This window comes from Ciona robusta, chromosome 10, assembly GCF_009617815.1.
Source record: "Ciona robusta chromosome 10, ASM961781v2".
Classification (NCBI taxonomy): domain Eukaryota; kingdom Metazoa; phylum Chordata; class Ascidiacea; order Phlebobranchia; family Cionidae; genus Ciona; species Ciona robusta.
This window is the reverse complement of record NC_143244.1, coordinates 3,132,467-3,154,370: the sequence shown is the minus strand read 5'-3', so window position 1 is coordinate 3,154,370 and position 21,904 is coordinate 3,132,467. Positions and strand designations below refer to the sequence as shown.

General features: G+C 31.6%; 1 protein-coding gene across 3 annotated transcripts in view; it reads left to right on the top strand.

Annotated features, from left to right (window-relative positions):
• Positions 1 to 21,904, top strand: part of LOC149729575 (polycystin-1-like) — a 50,943-nt gene that overhangs the window by 12,740 nt on the left and 16,299 nt on the right. For all 3 annotated transcript variants that reach the window (XM_089885697.1, XM_089885698.1, XM_089885699.1), the window contains 41 exons: positions 103 to 367; positions 785 to 915; positions 1,412 to 1,534; positions 1,934 to 2,065; positions 2,395 to 2,535; positions 2,987 to 3,160; positions 3,675 to 3,794; positions 4,100 to 4,292; positions 4,401 to 4,636; positions 4,813 to 4,910; positions 5,221 to 5,377; positions 5,702 to 5,876; positions 6,261 to 6,377; positions 6,581 to 6,723; positions 7,314 to 7,523; positions 7,790 to 7,900; positions 8,720 to 8,978; positions 9,211 to 9,404; positions 9,757 to 9,952; positions 10,196 to 10,386; positions 10,859 to 11,023; positions 11,242 to 11,382; positions 11,686 to 11,793; positions 12,297 to 12,509; positions 12,913 to 13,002; positions 13,829 to 13,966; positions 14,090 to 14,305; positions 14,359 to 14,496; positions 14,817 to 14,999; positions 15,630 to 15,782; positions 15,969 to 16,109; positions 16,294 to 16,455; positions 16,771 to 16,895; positions 17,238 to 17,367; positions 17,583 to 17,680; positions 17,971 to 18,124; positions 18,471 to 18,620; positions 19,045 to 19,264; positions 19,588 to 19,783; positions 20,043 to 20,145; positions 20,670 to 20,960. In XM_089885697.1, the coding sequence (XP_089741823.1) occupies positions 103 to 367; positions 785 to 915; positions 1,412 to 1,534; positions 1,934 to 2,065; positions 2,395 to 2,535; positions 2,987 to 3,160; positions 3,675 to 3,794; positions 4,100 to 4,292; positions 4,401 to 4,636; positions 4,813 to 4,910; positions 5,221 to 5,377; positions 5,702 to 5,876; positions 6,261 to 6,377; positions 6,581 to 6,723; positions 7,314 to 7,523; positions 7,790 to 7,900; positions 8,720 to 8,978; positions 9,211 to 9,404; positions 9,757 to 9,952; positions 10,196 to 10,386; positions 10,859 to 11,023; positions 11,242 to 11,382; positions 11,686 to 11,793; positions 12,297 to 12,509; positions 12,913 to 13,002; positions 13,829 to 13,966; positions 14,090 to 14,305; positions 14,359 to 14,496; positions 14,817 to 14,999; positions 15,630 to 15,782; positions 15,969 to 16,109; positions 16,294 to 16,455; positions 16,771 to 16,895; positions 17,238 to 17,367; positions 17,583 to 17,680; positions 17,971 to 18,124; positions 18,471 to 18,620; positions 19,045 to 19,264; positions 19,588 to 19,783; positions 20,043 to 20,145; positions 20,670 to 20,960 (6,681 nt within the window). The remainder of the gene's footprint in view (positions 1 to 102; positions 368 to 784; positions 916 to 1,411; positions 1,535 to 1,933; positions 2,066 to 2,394; positions 2,536 to 2,986; positions 3,161 to 3,674; positions 3,795 to 4,099; positions 4,293 to 4,400; positions 4,637 to 4,812; positions 4,911 to 5,220; positions 5,378 to 5,701; positions 5,877 to 6,260; positions 6,378 to 6,580; positions 6,724 to 7,313; positions 7,524 to 7,789; positions 7,901 to 8,719; positions 8,979 to 9,210; positions 9,405 to 9,756; positions 9,953 to 10,195; positions 10,387 to 10,858; positions 11,024 to 11,241; positions 11,383 to 11,685; positions 11,794 to 12,296; positions 12,510 to 12,912; positions 13,003 to 13,828; positions 13,967 to 14,089; positions 14,306 to 14,358; positions 14,497 to 14,816; positions 15,000 to 15,629; positions 15,783 to 15,968; positions 16,110 to 16,293; positions 16,456 to 16,770; positions 16,896 to 17,237; positions 17,368 to 17,582; positions 17,681 to 17,970; positions 18,125 to 18,470; positions 18,621 to 19,044; positions 19,265 to 19,587; positions 19,784 to 20,042; positions 20,146 to 20,669; positions 20,961 to 21,904) is intronic.

Here is a 21,904-nt window from a genome sequence, read left to right as displayed (position 1 = left end):
CCGTCAATGGGATTTTTTAGGAGTTTTATAACATTTGTTATACTAAATATATTCTGTGATGTCTTTTGAGCATCAGGTAAATTTTGTTTCTAAAATTTCAAGGAGACACCAGGAGAATATACATTCACTGCGATGGTAAATAACCAAGTATCATTGATTGGCAACCCTGGTGACAATTCATCTTGTACAGTCACTGTGCTCGATGAAATAAGGGAAGTTAAACTTCTAAGTTCGCTTACTACCAAAACAGAATCAGGAGAACTTGTTGTTTTTGTTGCACGAGGTGAAAATGTAACTTTTACATTTCAAGTTGTTGGTGGGGGTGACAACACAGTCGCTAATTGGACTACAAGCAATACAGACAGAGGTAAATTCATAATTTTGCCAGTTTTGCATTTTACAATGGTTTTACAGTAATCTAAAGCTAGCAATTTGTAATCGTTAAAAAGGAATATCGTTTGCTTGAAATATCGGGCTGTGAGTTGTGGCAATACCAATTCATTGCAGTTTCAGTATTGAAAGTGTAAAAAAGTCGCCTGGAAATTGCTTGTTTTGTGTTCTTAAAGGGCCAATGTTTCGTCTGGCCTATCAATGATAGCAGTATCAAGTCTTGAACTTGGAACTTGGCAAACCCTTATGATGTCTTGCTGTATGCTGGATGTAAGATTCCTTTAAGATCACAAAACAAACAACATTAAGATCTCTTTCACAGTTATAATACATTTGGCAGCACGAACAGATATTTAAGTATGAAATTGTTTGTACTATTTTTTTTCTATTTTAGGCATATCTGTTGCTAAAAATCAAACTTTGGAATCTGGATGTCCGACCGGAGTTGAATTGAACACAACTGATTGCACAAGACTTTCTACTTCAGTTTTGAAATTTGATGAAATAGGAAATTCATCAGTAGTGGTAAAAATCATATTATATTGTATTAAACATCACTTAAGCAAGTTGTATTATACAGAGAAATCCCAAAAGCATAGAAAATCAGGCAGTGTGTGCATATATAAATTTTGGTATAAATTGTATATCAAGAAACGAATGAATGTAACGTACTTTATCTTCGCGTGCCAAAAAACGACATTCAATATATAATTACCATGTATGTTACTTTGTGGGTGATTATTTTTTATAATTTTTTTCATTTTTTTTATATATGGCTGATAATTGGGACAACCCATCGACTGGTTTAGAGCAATTGCCTTTATACGCCCACATTGGCAGCAGGGATATGAGACAGTGGAGTACTAAACATAGCGGACAAACTATTTTTCACTAAATCCAATGTGTACATTTTGTTGCTGATGACACCATACAATGCTGGCTTTCTAAACAATATGAATAAATATTGTTGAATTTATTTGTAAATCCAATGTGTTTTATACGAAAAAATTAAACCACGCAGGTCACAGCAGCCAACACAATCAGTAGATCAAGGATTGAAGTGAAAGTTGTTACTCAAGAAGTTATAACTGGTGCTCAGATATTACCAACTGGTGTTAACCGGATTTTAGCACAAATACCACTGGTGAGTTATAGGTTTGATCCAAAAAACATTTGGCCCATGGCTGTGGTATTTCACTTTTTATCAGATAACCTATATACTATTGTTTGTTGTGTAACCAATTCTTATTAAAGCATTTTTCACATGAAACCAATAAAATCTTGTACGTAAATAAATTCTATGTTTCTTGCTCCCTTCCCGCACACTGAAGCAATGATTCTTTTATTTTCACTCCTTTGTAAACCAACATAACCAAGTATTTAGTCGATTCTAATTAATTTTTAAATGAATTTTTGTGCCATTTCAACATACACCTCGTATTTGACACAAATCTATGTCATGTGTATGACATGCATGTAATGTCTTGCGCACCAGTGGTATATTCTACATTTACTTGATTCATTCTAATTTTTTTTCATCTAGGAGTTTACCTCAAGTTACACAACAGGATCTGATGTAACAACTTCGTGGGTAGTTGATGGCTTGGTGGATAATAAAGTTGCCAAGTCAACTTTTCTGGTGTTGTTTAGAAAAACTGGAAACTATGATCTAATGGTAAAAAATATCCCCTTTTTTAATGTTTATATTAGTTTGGTCAGTATTCTTGGTTAATAATTTGGTTTGAAGTGATCGTATTTAACAATATAGACTTAGGACAGTTAACTAATGTGTTGGATTGTGCCCGTGTTTGGTAGCTTCGATACAATTTGTACCTGGTTGCTGGTTAACAAGGATGCAATGTTGGGCGATCGGCTTCTTTCTGTTTGATAAAAATTGACGACCACTGGATTTGAGATTACACACAACTTCATTTATCTATTTAGTTTCATTGATTTCTTTGTTAGAAATATTTGCATTAATATTGTTTATGCTTACATGTTCAGATGATTCTTTCAAATGAAGTAAGCACACAGAATGTATCGACCACATTTCAAATTGACCTCATGAACAAACTGACCGATGAAAAACTTTTAAATTCTCCAACCAATGTTGAACTTAATCAAGCAACTATTTTCAATATTTCTGTAAGTGGAATTAACTGGTTTAATTATATTTTGTAACTTATCATAATTTACTGTCCCAGCAAACAAAAAAACATAACGTTTAAAACTTTGAATTTGATGTTAAAATTGAAAGAGTTTTAAAACTTAAAAAATTTTGGAAGTTTTTGAACCATTATTTGTTATCAATGTGCCAAACTCACGAGTGAGTTGTCACTTGTGGTATAATATGGTAGTGGTTTCAAAAACATTTACAACCAATGTTGTACGGCTTCATTAAGTTTTGTGATATATCGCTCTAGTAATTGGGCTCCTGAAACTTCCCAATCTCTGTGTTTAAATAAAGTTATCACATAAAAGTTTGCGAAGCACACGTAATTAATAAACATTTACAAGACACTTTTTGTTTTAGTTTTTTTAATAAAAATACTGGACACTTAAGAACGTATATTATAAACCAACCCTTATATTTTAGTTCTCCGTGGATAAAAACATAGATGTGAATGTAACATGGACCATTGATGGTGTAGAAGAAGCTATTCATAAATACTTACAACCACATAGTGGTTCCATACCACACCCAAATATGATTGAACTTGAAGATAGTTTGAACAAAACCTTTGCTATAGTTGGACAAGTTCAAATGAGGGTATGTGTTTGGTTTAAACAATTGCAGCTTTACTGTGTGTTGATAAAGCTATATATATCTAAGACACGCTGAGAATTGGGATAAATGAATGCCAGTTAGCCATATGAACTATAGGTGCCTTATAACAAACTAAAACTGCCACATATATTTTACCTGACCTAATTTATTGCATTTCTACATTATATACAAGTTGTTTTCATCACAGTAACAAAATTAGGCATATTTGTTTCTACCTTGGAAAAAATATATAATTAATTTGAATGTGGTGTACGAGATGAAAATAATTAGAATATGACAATAAACTGTTGGGTAAAATTATCCAACAGAGCTTTGTTGATTTACTTTATACAATTATAGATGGATAGGTTATCACCTTATTCTTTGTTGTGCTTCAATGTTTGCGTTGTATGGGACCAACGTATATGACGTGTTTTTCATTGAGTAATTTAATGTAATTGGAAAGATATAAAAATTAGGAATTTAAATTTTTTGCTTAATTTTTCCCACTTTTCAGGTTACAATTTCCAATGAATATGACTCAGTTGAATTAACTCATAGTTTTCATGTAAAAGCAAAAATCATTTCACTTGAGTTGTCACTTGCTAACCAACCTGCTGTAAATGAGGAAATTGAGGTAAAGTAGGGTATCAAACATGATGTTTTGTTTATTTGCATTACCAGCAAACCTGTAGTATGTATACTGACCAAGGTCTGAATAACATTAAAAGTTGACGTAAATTAGCCGCAAACTAATGGTAATTATAAAATTCTAAGGGTTTTAAATCAATTTGTGTATAATGAATATAAATTAAATATTTTAATAAATTAAATGATAAAAATAAATAGACGACAACCATTATTATAATAAATATCATGTCTCAACTTTCTTAATTTCAAAGAAGCTTTACATGCCTACACACAATAATATTTATTTATCAGTTGATCACAACAATTCAACCTTCCCCTTATGAAACCAATCGGGAGTTTGATTGGGATGATGGGACTTCCCCTTCAGCGGCCCCAAAACACACATATACCACTTCTGGTGAATATAATGTCACCGTTAAAGTTGAGAATGGTATAAGCAGCATGAAGGCTTGGAAAGTTATCACAGTCTATGAAAGAATCACCCGTAAGTGCATTATCTACAAAGTTCTTTACTTGGCTTAAGTATATTACTTTTTATAAAAGATTTTTACAAATAAAGCAAAGTATTTTAATTGTTTTAATTTTTTTAAAGAACTCACAGCTTGGTCTGATGAGCCAACAGAATTTACACAAACAACAACTGTTTCTGCAAGTGTGGTGACCGGCAACGGAACAACTTTATTTCTTTCTTATGATTTCGGTGATAATTCTCCAGTTGCGGAAAACCAAACTCAGTGGAATTATATTCACACATATTCAAGCACTGGCATTTTTCACGTCACTATAACTGCAACAAATCCAATCAATTCACTCAATACAACCCTTGAGGTAAGAATAACGTATATCTTTGTTTTTCTGAAATTTGGTTAAAAAGTGATTAGCGATTTTATTATCAAATTTTTAAAATTTGGTGATTTCTTATGTTTTGTCAAAATATTAAATAATCAAAAAAATGAAAGTATTTTTGTTTGAATACAAAATTAAATAATGTTTTTCAATCACAGGTTAATGTTTTCCAATTAGAAATTGTTTCAGTAAATACTTCCACATGCTTTAAAATGGATGACTTGTCAATCTTGCATGTTGTCATGCCAACAAGCAGGTAATACCACAAAGCAATTTAAGAGCACAAGATGTAATATACACTTTAATGTATAAATATTTAAATATTTTGACTTTAGAATCCATTCTTTATAATTTGTACCAAGGTGTCCTTAAAGAAATATTTTTTGTTTAAAAACCTAAAAAAAGAAGTTTTTCACAAATTTCAACATATTTAATCAATAAATTTCAACATATTTAAATAATAATAATAATGATGTTTTATCTGGTATGTGAAGTTTAAATAATGAATGACGCCATGTCTTAAGTAAACTGTAAACACAATATTACCATTCTCAAATTTTTTCCAGTTACGACTTGTTTACATTTGAATGGGATTTTGGAGATGGTTCATCCAGTGTGAATGTGAGCAAGAACAACACAGCTACCCACATTTACTCTGTTGCTAATATTTACTCTGGATCTGTGACTGTGAACAGCATTCGAACTTCTAACCATGATACTAAAGTGAGTCGTGTTCCAATTCCTTATTTGTTTAAAATATGAGATAATTAAAAATGTTTTACAATACACTTTTATTTGTAAAAGTATTTTTTTTAAATTGATGAAAGTTTCATGGAACCACTAATGTGTTTTGAAACATAGTTTGGGGAAAACCTTCTGCTTACGTTCATATCACTTTTTTTCCATTTTAGCCTTTTTTCATATAATTCTTCTAAGAAAATTACAAGCAGTCAGATATTGTGTATTTATTTATCACTTCATGTTATTTTCATGAAATTTCATTTTTTGAGTTTATATTCTGTTCACTGAAAGTAAATCCAATTGCAGATGTTCAATGTATGTGTGCAAGAAGAAGTCAAAAGTGTTTTGATTAACACTGTAAATCAAGCTGTAGCTACAGGTTCAGTCCATGAGTTTACATTTACTGTCACTGGTGGCACAGATGCAAAGTATGTACTTTACTTTGGTGATGGTAACAATACCACACTGTCTACTTTATCTGGTAAGTTCATGGTTTTGACATCAAATGCATAGCCAGCATAGCCTAAAGTTTTAAGTATTGATCATGATACATTCCTTGTTTTTATATGGGTATTTATAAATCAACCTTAGCATTTATTAATTGCAGAGCAACTAAACTTTAATATAATGTTATAAAATGAAGTAGGCAAGATGAAAAAAACAAAGTTATTAAGTTTTTTTGTTGGGCTTCTACATTTATGTCTGAAGTTCAGATTCTGAACTTAGTATATTGTATAATAAATTTATGTGGTTTCCAAACTTATAGAGTAGATGTACATTTGTTAGAGCTATGCTTACTTGTGATAAAAATTAAATGTGCTATTTTTTTAATTGATATAATTTCTTATATTTGATTCGACTTTAGCCTCAGTCAGCCACACATACAATCAAGCGGGTGATTACTTTGTTAAATTGAATGCACAGAACTTAGTGAGTAACATGAATGGTACAGTTACGGCAACTGTACAAGATCCAATATCAGGTGAATGTTATGCATATAAAAATATAATCTTTCTAAATTAGTACTGCTAGAAAAGTTGTTTTAAATCTACATACATTTTTAAAACTGTCTTGTTATTACTAACATTTTGTTTAATATTAATTTTTTGGTAAATATTAATTTCAATTACTGAAACATTTACATTGTTGTAATATATTTACAAATTCAATGATAATTTGGCACAGGCTTGGACCTTACAACAAGTTCTGAGTATGGATTTAAAATCGCTCTCGGTCACACTGTCACTTACACTGCAACTTCTTCTGGTTCCAATGTTACTTATACTTGGACATTTGGTGACGGATCTCTAGCTAAAACTGGCAACCCAGTGAGTCTTTCTTTTTTATTTTATTCATGTTTTGCTGCAATAAAAATATGTAATTGAAGGAATATATTTTCTGGCTTCTGACTGCCAATGTAGACAACACATTAGGAACCACTTGGTTGAAACATGCCTCTTCTCAACAACACATCTCCTTACAACGGTCTTGAACCCAATATTTTATGCTCTAAAACAGTGCTCTTCAACCTTTTTTGGGTTGGTGAACCCCTAAAGTTGTTGCGACAAACTCATGCACCCCTGATTGTTTTAACGTAAAACTCATGACGTTTCTCGATTACCAGTGATACAAGATATAGAATTCATATAAAAAAACTGTAGGAAAGTGGCTAAGTTTGTTAAAAATGTTCATAACTGAATATTATTGCTGAAAATTGTTGAAGTTTGTAATGCACCCTTGTATACCCTTTTGTTCTGGTGTACCCCTGGCATATTTTGGTGCACCCTAGGGTGCACCGTGCACACCGGTTGAAGAGCACTGCTCTAAAACAAAGGCACATTTAATAATGATTGCATTATCTTGTTGTTGACTGATTTGCAAAGGGCAACTGAGCAATACATGCTTTATTTCATTCTAGGTCCAACATATATACAACGGGACAATTGATAACTTCGTAATGACGGTAACTGCTACCAATTTGATTGACAGAAAATTTAAGGAAACATCCATTGCTGTTTATCATCCTGTGTTTGGATTTGAAATTCAACCGTTACCATCAATAGTGGTTGTTGGAACAACTATCAACTTTAACTTAACTTCAAATCAAGTTTACGACTTTTATTGGAAGGTAGTCACTGCTTTTTTGAGTTCGAATACGTAAAGTGCATTATGTTACTATGCACATTCTTTTTCATTCATGCTGTCTTTTATTACTCTTGTAGTTTATCTTATTAAAAAAAATGATGATTTTTATATTAAAAATAACTTACAAGATAATATGCAAAAAAGTATCTTAATTCATTTAATTAATGCTTAAACTTTTTTATTTATAGTATTTTCCTATATATATATATGGTTTTACCATTGCTTCATTAATAATACTTAATGTTGCAGATAACGCCAAGTTTAAAATCAATCCATGAATGGGATGGAACAGGAAAATCAATCTCACAAGAATTTCTACAATCTGGAGAATATACCGTGGTTTTGAAAGCTGAAAACATTGTAAGTTTTTTGTAGATCACTTTTTTTGAATTTTTAAGCCAGTTTCTTTAAAACTCTTTTTTTTTATTCTTTATGTGTGAGGTCCTTGTCAACTATGGGTGAGGTCCTTGACCTGGAATTTAGGCCAGATTTGGCCCATTACCCCAACACCCAGAAAGTCCATTTAAGTCCTTCGTGTGACCGGCATCGCAGTCAGACAAATATTATTGACCCGTTAAGTGTCTTGCCCAAGGACACATAGGCCGACCAGTATTAGTATCGCCATCAAGCATCGAACCGGGGCAACTTTGGTTTCGATGCAGGCGCCTAAACCACTAAGCCATGGCGCTGGACAGAAAAATTCAATGAACATGTTCTTTTTTATGTTACTGGATTTAATGAACATGTTCTTTTTTATGTTACTTTTTCATACTTTTTTTATTTCTAATGTATTTTAAATTCCGCTATTTGTCATTTTTTCTCCATGTTGTTTTACTTAGTATGACATAAGTTATCATAATTTAAATCTTTAATTCATGTATCTCTACGTTATTATTAATTTTAAAGTAATGAATAATGTAAATGGCACCATCGCACACTGTTTACAGCACCTGAAACATAACTGAAGTTCGGTTCTTGATGCTGATAGCTTTATTTTGTGAAATTGATCAATTTGTCAGAAATTGCCAAAAATACATAAAAAAATCAATCACACACAAATTTTGTATATGTCAAGTATGAAATAAAATATCCTTGCCTTCCTCACGCAATGTGAGGATAAAAAGTGTTAATTATTCATTATTTAATTTCTATTTTTTTCCTTTAACCTCATTGTACCAGGTAAGCTCTGAGAATCGCTCAGCTCAATTTCTTGTTGCTGATCCGATATCCAGCATCTCTATTGCATCAGATGATCCTTCATCATTCTACTCAACTTCTCCTCCCAACTACATTGCTGAAAATGAGGTTACTTATTTTCAAGCACTGCTTGATAACGCGGCAAGTGTGCTTACCACAGTCCATGGTCAAGCACAGTTTGTGTTTTATGAATGGAGAATTACAATGGAAGGCAACGCCACTTTCTTAGAAGAGTTTACTGGTTAGTATTTCCCACCATGTAACCTATTGCTGTAGGAAGAATAAAATAACAGTAAAGAGAATTCTAAACACTTTGTGCACTTTACTATAAATGCAAACTTTCCATCAATGTTTCTTAGTTCTTGGTTTAAATGGTTGGTATTTGTAAGATAGGATACTGCTGTATTGGACCCACACTTGTGACTGTTTTATGTATTTTCGTGTCATTTTAATTGAATTTCATTTCCTTTCAGATGTTTCGAAAATCAATTATACTTTCCCAAACAATGCATTGTACTATGTGTGGGTAAATGTCTCCAATACTGTCACAACTCAAACCCAGAAAATTACATTAAATGTCATACAAAGAATCGCTGGTGTGCAGATTACCAAGGAAGGGTCTGGTCCACCGGACTCTATTGTTACTGGAACTCAATTAAAACTTCGGGTAAGTTATGCTTGGTTCAATGGAATTTTAAAGCAATAGATAGTTTTGTCTAAAAAGTTCTGGCCCATATAATAATATTGTGCAACATTTATTAAATCTAAAACGTTAAAAATATTCAAAAATAGTGTGATTACACTTTTAGTCACGGTACAAAGTACCTCAAGTAATATGAATGTGTTTCATGACAATAAATGTGTACAAACCTGGTCTATATTACTATATGTATATTGTAAAAGAAAAATATCAAGATGTGGCAAATTTTAACCTGGTTTTATTTTTAAATTGGCAAGTGGTGTTAAAATCATCAAATACACATTTTAAAAAGGATATAAGATTATTACATACACACCAGGGCTCCGTTAGTAGCGGTTCATCGGTCTCATACACATGGAGAGCATTTGATGGCGACAACCCAAAGGATTATCATAATGATGAGTTTGAACACACATACACGATACCTGGGATGTACAAAGTGTTGGTTGATGTCGAAAATCCACTCAATCAAATTTCTGTCAGTTTCACCCTTTATGTGGAAGATGAAATTACCGGTAAATTAGTGTTTTTAATAAACTAATTTGCTTCTCTGGTTTAAAATTTTATCTGAAATTTACAATAAAATTCGGTATGCTTCAATTAAACTTGTCAAGAATGCAACTTTAGTGGAATTTTTGCTTGTTTATACAACTGAATAGTGACCACTAGGCTGCAGCAATGTCTTTAAGTGTTTTTTCCCAATGACCACAACGGTGATTATTAAAGAAATTTTTAAATTAAATAACTTTGCTTCTTAGGTTTGCAAGTAGAACACATAGACCCAATTGTGCCGTTCTATGTGGCTTATGGAACTGACACACTTTTTAAAGCAAATGTTTCAACTGGTACTGGTGTGTTATATTACTGGCAGTATACGGAAACAGTCACTGGTGTTAAATCTGATTTGAGAATTATAGAAAGAAATCTACTTTACTGGAATTTTACGGGGGTAAGAAAAGTGTTAACATATTCATTCTTTTCACTTTTAAAAACTTATTTTATAAAACTTGATAATGTTACTGCTGTATAATGTTTTAAAATTGTTAAGGTACAATCTATTTTGCAACATTAATTTTCATTATGTTGTTTTTGTATAAATATATAATTTACTATTTTGTGAACTGATTTCACAATTGCAAAATAATGTTGTGTAATATATTATTATATAAACTCTGGCCAGACATGTATAAGATTTAATATGCTTCATTGGCTTCATTGGTAAGTGAAATTTATTGTTTTGTGTTTAAACTTATTTTGCATATATATACTGTCTTTTTTAATTTACTTTGAAAGGTTTCAACTAAAAATTAATCTACAACAGCATTATAAAAATGATGTTTTGTAATGTTTTTATCCTGGCATGCTTAAAACTTCCTAGGCATTTTCTACCCAACATATTTTAAATTTTTACATATACACAGGGCAATGACACAGTGTACACTTTGTCTGTTAATGCAAGTAACAAAGTAAGTTGGGACCAGAAAGATACAACAGTGTATGTAATATCTCCCGTGTTGGATTTGCTTGTTAACATAACTGTGGATAATCAGCAAAGAAATATTGTGTCAACTAATCATGGTTTGATGGTGAGTGAGTTACATCCTATATGTATTATGGTGTTTAATATAATCAACATTTCATCATGACTGTCATTGGTTGATCAAATTGTCTTGCCACTTTTTCCAATACATTTTGCTTTCTATCTTTTCTGTTTATCCTGTAAAATATTTGAACAATTTCTAGACTTTATAAACAGTTTTGCATGTACAATATATTCCATATTATGCAATTGTTCTTGCTATAGGTTGATGCAACTGTCTCAAGTGGCAGCGAAGTTCATTTTTTGTATAATTTTGGAGACTCTGTTACCAGTGTAGAAGGTGTACGTCTAACATCAACAAGCAGCCAAGCTTCACATGTATTTGCCTATAGTGGAGTTTATGAAGTAAGACATTAATACTTAATAATAAACAGTACCATTTAATGAGTAAACCATCAAACAATAAACATATGTTACCAAAAGTTTAAGTTCAGTTGATTACTCGATTCACAATGAGAATTTTAATACATGTGGTAGGATGGGGGAAGATGGGACACTTTTCATTCTATTGTCTTGTCTAATTAGGTTGTAAACAAAAAAAAAACACGATCAGGCTATTGGATATTATAAGCTAAAGGTGTCCCATCTTCCGCCACCTGACTATACTATTGGTTGTGCTTTGTTTATTACCATATTTTTTTATTCCAGGTCCAAGTTATAGCATCGAACAACGCAACCTCATTACAACATACACAGGTTGTCTATGTTAGAGATCCAATCAGTGGTCTTGATATTAATGGCTTAACTCAGAATCAAGTAAGGTTTAAGTTATTTAGAACTTGTTATAAAACAAAGTTAATGTAAAGTATGCTTGTAAAAAGATTGTATATAAAAAGTTATTTAAATCAGCTTCATATATTTTACCGCCTTTATCGTATTAATTAGAATAATTATTTTAGCAATAATTTATTTGTACTGCTGTAGTTTTTCCAATAAACCAAATAATCTAAATTGTTTATTGTTAAGTCTTATACATATTAAATATGAATCAGTCTTTATTCCTGTTGGTTTTGGTTTAATCATCTTTCATCTAATATCAGAGATCTGAAAATTATCAACACTCTTTTTATACCGTCAGATTTTTTTTAAAGATTTCCCTCAAAATACCATCTAATCAAGAAACCAATAAAGAAAATATGAATATGCAACAGAAGCATAACTTTGTTGCTTTATATTTGCAATAAAAGTATTTTTAAACAATTTATCTTTTTAAAAAGTCCTTCAAGCAACTTTGTTATCTCATGTTGTGTTTATTGCAGTATCTTCGTAATGATAAAGATTACACGTTCAGCGCAATCATAACTTCTGGAACTAACGTTACATTTTCATGGAAAATAATCAACTCTGATGCAAGCAGTGTTGACAGAACCGGCGACTCTTTAACTTTTAAATTTTCTGTGGTTGGCAACACTGAGATTCGATTAATTGCAGATAATGCTGTCAACATAACATCAAAAAGTATTTTTGTTATGGTAAGTTGGTTTTAGGTTTGATATATTCCATTAATCTGGCCTTGATAATCCTTTGATCTAGCACTCATAATATTGTGCAATTCTGGTTGAATTATAACAAAATACACCAATTGTTGTTAAATACGAAGCAAAAAATAATCAAATGTAACTAATGATGTACTAATAATATTTAACAGATTTTAAAACTTTTTCTTTAGGATTTTAAACTTCAGGTTATTAATATTTATTTTACTACGCTAAATAAAAAATAAATTTCTAATATTTGGTTTAGTTACACTAAATATGCAATTAAAAATAAATTTACTTTAAAACTTATAATAACCAATACATTTGTAACATTTGTAAATTTCATGTAAATTACATATATTTTAATGCACCAACGTAACTAATTTAACTTACTTAGATTCGTCAACCACCAACAGCAAGCATCACATTATTAACACAAGGCGACATATTTACCGATCAAAATTTCCTAATTGAAGTTGCAACCACTGTATGTATTTACCACTTGGTTGTTGATTTTAGTTGTTTTTCAAACTATTTTACTTTATCTACAATTTTACATACCTACTATAGACTTTTCAAACAATTCAAAATAGTAAAAAATGTCCTAGTCAGTAAAAGCTTTCGTTTAAAAAATAACACAATTATCTTGATATTCCATTGTACAGGATAACTAGATAGGGATTGAACTACGGATAATATAATTAAATACTCAAAATTTCTTTTACTGAAGGACATAAAATGCCTTTTTTTGCCATCTAATGAAACGTTGGCTCTTCTTCGGTGTTAAGTCATAACATTTATGTTTTTTAAACCAGAAGTGCAATTTAAAGTATTATGTTATACATTCTAATAAAATACAGTAACAGAGCACCGACTACTTATAATATATTCTCAGTCAAAAATTGTTGTCAAACATTATATTATTTGATAGTTTTATTCTTAACCAAATTTATATTAATGTTTTTGGGGTAAGGCTCTGACTTTTAATCTTAGGTTTCATGGCGTGCCTTGCTGTCGGTCCTTACCCTTACAGAACAGCATAAATGACTCAAAAAAGTTTACACTGGATTGGACACAATCTTCTTTATCACAAAAATCTTGACAAATTTATTTTTTACATTCATATAAATGATTGTGCCGCATTGAAAGTTTTGTTGGCATCCTGTGTTACGCAGGCTCGGGTTAAATGCTATATTGAGGTTAGGTGGTCAAAATGTCAGGCTCGAATTTTTGCATTTTGATCTAAGTTGAACACCAAACACTGTCTCAATGTCACAAATAATCACTGTGTTATTCCTAATCTGCTTTGACAGGGTACCAATGTACTTCATGATATTGACTTCAAAGATGGGGTAACTGAAGTGCAATCCAACAAAACCATACACACACATCAATATGCAACTTCTGGTACATACAATATCACTGTGCGTGCTTATAATAAAGCTGCGGATGTAAGTTTATATTTGTGGAATTTAATTTAATATAGGTGGTATTTATTTTTGTAAAACATTTTAATGTGACTTATTTGATCACATCTTTTTGTTTATTATCCAATAAACATTTTGTTATCTCAGGTTATTAAATCCATGATCATATTTGTTGGAAAGCTGGCATGTGGAAAACCAACCTTAAGCATTGCTGCGGATGGTGAACCTGTGTTTTACAGATCACGTATGTTGTATCTGGAGACACGGATTACAACTGATGGTTGTACTGCATATGACGTACAGTATGTATGGACCATACACCAACAGCTAACATGCCATGACTTAACTGATTCAACCAAAGTGGTAAGTATGGTAAACATAAGAAGTGATAAAACTTGAACAATTTATTTTTTTAGAATACTGAGAGCTTGGACGCAGACACCCCTTTACTCACACTACCAGCATTAACATTAGAAGTTGGTGATTATTGTGTGACATGCAGCGTGTCGTATAAAAATACTCCACTTACTGATTCACAAGTCATTAAAATACGGGTACGAAGTGTTTGTAGTTTGGAATAATTCAAAATTACTTGGGAAAATAAGAAATGGAGCCAGGAAACGATGTTTCTTTTATTTATAGTTGAAAGTCAAGTAACTTAGCCCTGCCAAAGATATTTTTAATGCCCATTAGTTGAAAACTACTGTACATGTTGCAAATATTATACTTTACTTGATGGCAATATCCTTGTTAGGTTTTAAATGTGTTAATTTAAAAACATGAAGTGTTTTTAAATTTTGCAACAATCCTTCTATGAAAAATTTATGTTGACCAACTAACTGGGTTTATTTATTTCCTGGCAATCATTTTTCAGATGTTACCAACACCATTGGTGGTTGTAATATCAGGTGGAACTTACCGATTCATGTCAACAAATGTGAAACTAGATGCTAGCTCTTCGTTTGACCCAGATTATGACCCAAACTCACTTGACCAGTCAGTGATCACATACGAGTGGAGTTGCTCAAGCAAGCCTGCAAAGTTGGAAGATATTCAGGTAATTGGTCAAAACCAAACTCAAGTTTGCTTGGATTTTTAGTCAAATTAGACATTAATTAATTAATTACAACATTAACATTTTGGCGATTCCTATTCAAAGTAAGTCCCATGGTGCTGCCTTTTGTGTCTTTTTTACAATAGTTAGTTAGTACTGCGTTAGTATTGACTTGGCTCCCAAGATAAAATAAATTGCTAGTTGATACATGTAGCTTGGACATATAAAAATAAAATGATAAAATGATAATATGTGTGGTTATGTTAGGTTGGGAATGTGTGTGGAATAGTCATAATGTTTTATAGCTTCTAAACTGTGCAAAGAATACAAAATAAAATAATTTTTGCTCTGCATTTTAATTCAAAGCTGGGCACTTTCCTTAAATTTTCTATCTTTTATTTTGTCAGCCTTAAATTGTATGTCCTTGGGCAAGACTCCTAACAGCAGTTGCTTCAATCCAGTGCTTACTGATGTTGTTTTCTAAATCGTCAGCCATACTTTAAATAAATCAATAAATAACCACAAAGTTACATATGTAGTAACTCATGAGTGGTGGAAAAGAACATGTTGTAACGACTGTCCTTGTCACATGACGGTTTCATTCATTCTAATTAATGAATTTTTATATTTTAGTGTGGGTCTGCAGTAACAAATAGTGATGACAACTGCTTTACGACTATGCATGGTCCAACAATTGAGTTCAAAAACGCTGTTCCGAGAAGGGAATATAACTTCACTGTTGTGGCAAATAAGACAGGAAAAATAAAAGTTTCATCATGGCAAAGTGTAAGGAATTCAATTTAATATGGCTATGTTAAAAACAAAAAATCTGCTTTTTTCATTTAAACTATCCTGTCATTCCTGTGTAACACTCTATTTACCAGTGCAGCTTCAGGTTTGGTGCAAAAATTATTATAGCATAATATTTAGTATAAACATTTTGAACAAAAAAATCTTGTTATTTTTCTCCAGGTTACTATTGTGGGGTGTACGATACCAACAGTGAAAGTGACTTGTAACTCTTGTTTGAAGCAATCAAGTATTCAGATCAGTTCATCTCATCATCTCGTGTTGTCAGGATTATGTGAAACTTGCAGCAACAGAAAAGATGACGTAATTAGTAACGGAAGAAAAAACATTTGTTTAGTTTGCAATGGAGACTTTTTATTATACTAATAATATATAAATATGTTTTCGAGCTAAATTTAAGTATATCTATTATCTAATTATAAACTTGATCTAAAATTAAATTCACGCTATATTACATATACATTGCACACATACAATTATGTTTTAGTTGGAATATCATTGGGAAGCATTTCGTCGTAATGCAACTGATGTGACATCAACTCCTTTCCTTCTTAACAAACTTACAACAACAACTGGTTCAAGTGGGAGGTACTTGGTGGTTCGAGTGGGAGCAATTCAATCTTATTATGAATATGAGTTCAAACTTACGGTGGGATTTTGTTTACATAAAAAACTGTTTACAACCATACAGTTTGCAATAACTTAAATATGAAACATAAAATAATAACAACAAAGCTTTAATGACCAAATTTCCGAAGCTCAACAGTCGTATGGTATTCTGAACTACTGAAGTAGAAGAATCTATTTATTAATACAACTCATTTTTTCCATGTAAACACTGTCACCGACAGGCTCAATGCAAAACCAATGCAAATCATCCAAGCAATTTATTTTCCCCACCAATTTATCAATTGGCTGTCAAACTTAAAAATAATGTTGTTTATTTTAAACAACAATTTTTCAGATTAAAGTGAACGGTGTTAAAGGATATTCCAAACTCATCCTGTACGCCAACAAACCCCCAGTTAACGGGGTGTGTAACATCAACTTCTCTGGTGATCAAATATATGTACTTGATACTCTTGTGCAGTAAGTTTTAAGCTTTTCTTAGTATATCGTGTTACTTATATATGTAGTATCACTGCAACAAAACTAAATACAAAAACTAGTACACTGGAAACAGCAGCAAAATGATATTTGTTAAAATTGCAATGCTTAAAATATATTTAGATGTGGAATAAAATATACTTTCAATAAATGTAAATGAATTACCCTTTAACACAGTATGACTAAGGAATTCAAGTTAAGTTTTAACATTTTTGGATGGAAAAAAAAATTATGATATAAAATACGAGTGCCAAAAATATTCTTCTAAAAGTATATTTAATTAAAAATGTCAGTGGGACAATTAAATTAGTGAGATTTTCTTAGATTTGAATGCACTGGTTGGGAAGATGAAGATATATCACCACTCATATACACCATACTTGCTATCAGATATAATGAAGGGGTGAAAGTGGATGACTTTGTTATTTATAAAGGAACATTATCTACATATGAGGTGCTTTGTATTTAATATTTCTTATATTTGTTATGACTAAACATGAGCACATTCATGTGCACCTTTCTTGGTGATGACGTCATTAGTTTTGATCCTTGAGACAAGCGTGGCGTTACAACTTTCCTCGCATTTATATGAAATTTATTATTCGACACTAATTTCTATGGAATGTTTAACAATTCCCAGTAAATGTAATAACAAGTTGTATAACATAGGCATACCTTCCACTTGGATATAAAACAAACGAATACGACATTGTCATCGAGATTCGTGTGGAAGATGAATTAGGAACTTACACGGTTGGAATCAGCAAGTTAGTTATTTATATTTTATTTACTTACTTTGTTACTTGCATTGGTATACAATGTTGCTGAGTGATAATTTACCAGTTTTAATGTTTTTTTTAAATTATTTGTTATATTTATTGACATAATGACGTATATATGTTATTTTGGTAGCTTAGTGTTTTGATTTGCTTTATTACTTGTATTATTAAAAAAGGTGATAATGTTATTTTAATTCATGATGTTCATTTAATGTAACGTCTCAATAGTTTTATTTTTGTTTAAACAATGCTGGTAAAACTTGACTTTATTACTCAAGAGTTCTCAACGTGAAGTTACCTGTTGATGCAAAGAGCAACACAGTTGAATGGCTGGTTAATAAAACCAGTGATGAACTATTGGAGTTGAAAAAATCAAGCAACCCACAAGTTGTTGCTGATTTTGCAGCTGGACTTATCACTGTATTAAACCAGGTATGTGTTTGCAGTAAATTATGATAACTTTGCCAACTTTACTTTGTCTCATTGGATTATTGTAAAGGAATGTGTTTATCGTCACATGACTGGGCAACTTTATAGCAATATATTGGGTGTTCTATTATTATATGAATTGCAAATAAGTTCGCTGAAATATCTATTTTAGATTTTGTTGTTCCCCACAGCAATGGTTTATTTAAAACAACCTTGGTTATAAAATTTAGGATAATATTACTTCATAACAAACAAAACAATGTGTTTTGTATTATTTTCAATTCTTATACAATTTTTATTTTACATAATTATCAAATTGAGATAAAAGTTTTAATATTTTTCACTTTAGGAATCCGACAACCAAGGTCACAGTACAGTAGACTCTGAATTCCAACTACGTAAAGAGATTCGTCAAAATATTACAGAGACCGTTATTTCCCTGTCCACTAATACATTAGATGAAATCAAACAAGTTACAACCGTATTCAAGCAATGTGTGGTAAGAACCAATGTGTTTGGTTGATTTTTATTTATAACACATATATATATATATACTTATTATTTCCCTAATTATGATAAGCTTAATCACATTAGATTAAGAATAGATTGTGGCTAAAATATTTTATGATTTAGAATTAACATTGGTTACCAGTCAAATGTAATGTGATTAACTGATGTAATTTAATCCTTATTCAAATGTAGCTAAAAAATATTATGAAGATATAGATATTTCAAACACGAGATCCTAGTTTTGTGCTAAATATTTGAAATAATGGGTTTCTTGGTGTTAAGGTAAAATTCTCTGTATTTCATCTGAAAAAGGCAACCTAAGTTCGTTGTTGAAATATCGGCATAGACAATGTTTACTGCCAGCAACAGTTTATATATTCTTGTTAAAATTTTCTTATATATAAACTCAACAGCAAGTAGCATCGGAAATGCAAGATAATGAATTACAAGTTGCAAGCCTTGAAAAACTTGAACAACTCACAAGTCAGATGCCTGAATATGTTGAATCTGCAAGTCAGACTTTATTTTATTCTGTGACAACCAACCTTATGGGGATCGTCAGTTCCATGGTTGATTCAGCCAACTATCATGTATATGTAACTGGTGAAGCTTCATCTGGTGACCTTGAAGCAGGTGAAAAAATGAAAAGAAAAGATAATATTAATTTATAATGAGACGCAAACTGTGGTAAAACTACAAATGTTTAAATGCTACGAATAAAAATTTAGTTTATGGTTTTCCAATGACTTATTAATTGGTTGATTTATAACGTTTACTGGCATATGAAATCGCATAGTTTGCTTTAACATTATTTTATTTGACCTAATAATTCAATACTTTTATTTATTAGCACAAATTGTCTTACATTGTGTAACTTTACATTTTTTGATTAAATACCCCAAAATAGTTCTAATTTTAAAAATATTTTATATAACCACTGTATTTTTATTTACCAGACACATCAGTTATGAGCACCGATCCCACATTAAGCGCTGATTACCGGAAAACATTGGTAAACAGGTTGCTTGACTCAGCTGTTCAACTTAACCAGAATATATTGGATGGGAAAGTAGAAGGGGAAGAGCCTGTGTTTATCAACGCATCGGCTCTTTCATCTGTGAGTGCGCGTACCACACCTGCTACCATGAACAGGTTGGTCTTGTTTTATTTATTTTTAGTTTTTTACAATTTCTTTCACTTTTTGTTATTTCCCGCTAGTTTTGCACTGATTACCAGATTAATAAAAATATATCTTTACACAGTTTTTTAAACATCTATTTAAAGTTATTTTATATCTACAATACACACGCTCAGTTTTTTAAACTAATTTATATTGGCATTTCCATTTAAGTTCTACATATTTAGACCATTTATATTGTTGTACCAATACAATGTTACTAATATATTTCAGCACTGTAATGAACAATGGTTGCCACATGTCACTGCCACATTACATCTTCTCTGATCTGGATGCTGATACTGAGATACTTTATATGTTCTTTGTAGCTGAACAGGTAATTATAATTTTATTAAACATGTATTTTTGTATTTTAAATTTTTTATTTAAAGACTTTAATATAAGATGTGTTTGAACGTGATTGAACAAATTTTATTGATGAATTTTTCTGCTTGTATATGGATGTTACAACATGAAATGGAAATTAATATGATTAAAGTGCGTTATTTAGTTTTTATGTTGTAATTTATTTATTTTATTGTTAATATATTTTCTAATTTATTTCATGTTAATATAATTCATTTACCCGATTTGTATGTTAAGAGTCAGTGGGTTAAGTCATTAATCGCTAGTGTTTGGGATTATTTCCCAAGTGTTGGTCTCATAAACTCTATGGTATATACTGTATAATATATATATGCTATGACTTTATCAACAAAGTTGGAATATACGTATCCTTTCATTAGAACTCTGCTCTCTTGTTTAACTAAATTTAAATTGAAGTATAAAGACAAATGTTATATGTTCGCTGTGATATAAATTTAAAATTAGAAAAATGTTTATGAAACCTTTTGTTTTTAGAACCCGTTTACATTTGGATTTCTCACAACTTCATTATCAAGTGACAGCAGGATTGCGAACATTTCAACTAGAGTTCCCTCTCTTCAGTTCAGCTACCATAACAACGATAAAATTGAACCACTTGAAGTAAAGAACTTGGCTGGAGTTGGAGATTCTTCTATAGTTGGTTCAGTGATTCCTGACAGTCAATTGATTCGAATGGTGATGGCTCCAAGTAACAGACAGTTCATTCCTAATGATGATACAAGCGAGATTGCTACTCTCTCAAACAGCACCAACTATTCTCCGAGGGTTTGTTATTTTTACTAAAAGCTCACTAGTTCTGTTTCTGGCAGAATTTTCTGATGAAAATATTGCGTACACTACACATTTGCATACTTGGATGGTTTGATACAAAACCTTTTAAACTGATCACTATTGTAACAAGTCCAGTTTAGGTTGAACTAGAATTCAAAATCTATTAAATTAAATGAATTTTATCTTTGAGGTCTAGCGCATACAAATTAGTAGGTTAAGATTTCCAAGCGGTTTTTTATTTTTATATTCTACCTTTTTTTATACAGTCAACCCCGCTTAATCGGCCCCCGTTTAATCGGACCACCCGCTTAATCGGACCGCTTTTTGCTGGTCCCGAATCTAAATACATTTTTACGTACAATCTTCCCCGGTTAAACGGACCATTTCCCCGAGAAGATGCATCTACTATTTAGAGAGAAAAAACGAGTGTTTCTTTATCGACGATCGGGAGCAGGCGCAGGCACTATTTAGAGAGAAAAAGGGAGTGTTTCTTTATCGACGATCGGGAGCAGACGCAGGCACTATTTAGAGAGAAAAGGCGAGTGTTTCTTTATCGACGATTGGGAGCAAACGCAGGCACTATTTAGAGAGAAAAAGCGAGTGTTTCTTTATCGACGATCGGGAGCAAACGCAGGCACTATTTAGAGAGAAAAAGCGAGTGTTTCTTTATCGACGGTCGGGAGCAGACGCGTTCACTATTTAGAGAGAAAAAGCGAGTGTTTCTTTATCGACGATCGGAAGCAGACGCGTGCACTATTTAGAGAGAAAAAGCGAGTGTTTCTTGATCGACGATCGGAAGCAGACTTTGTTCACTATTTAGAGAGAAAAAGCGAGTATTTCTTGATCGACGATCGGGAGCAGACGCGTGCACTATTTAGAGAGAAAGGGCGATGTAGGGGCCGGATTATGATGAACTTTGTTTGGTTGACTGTATTTTT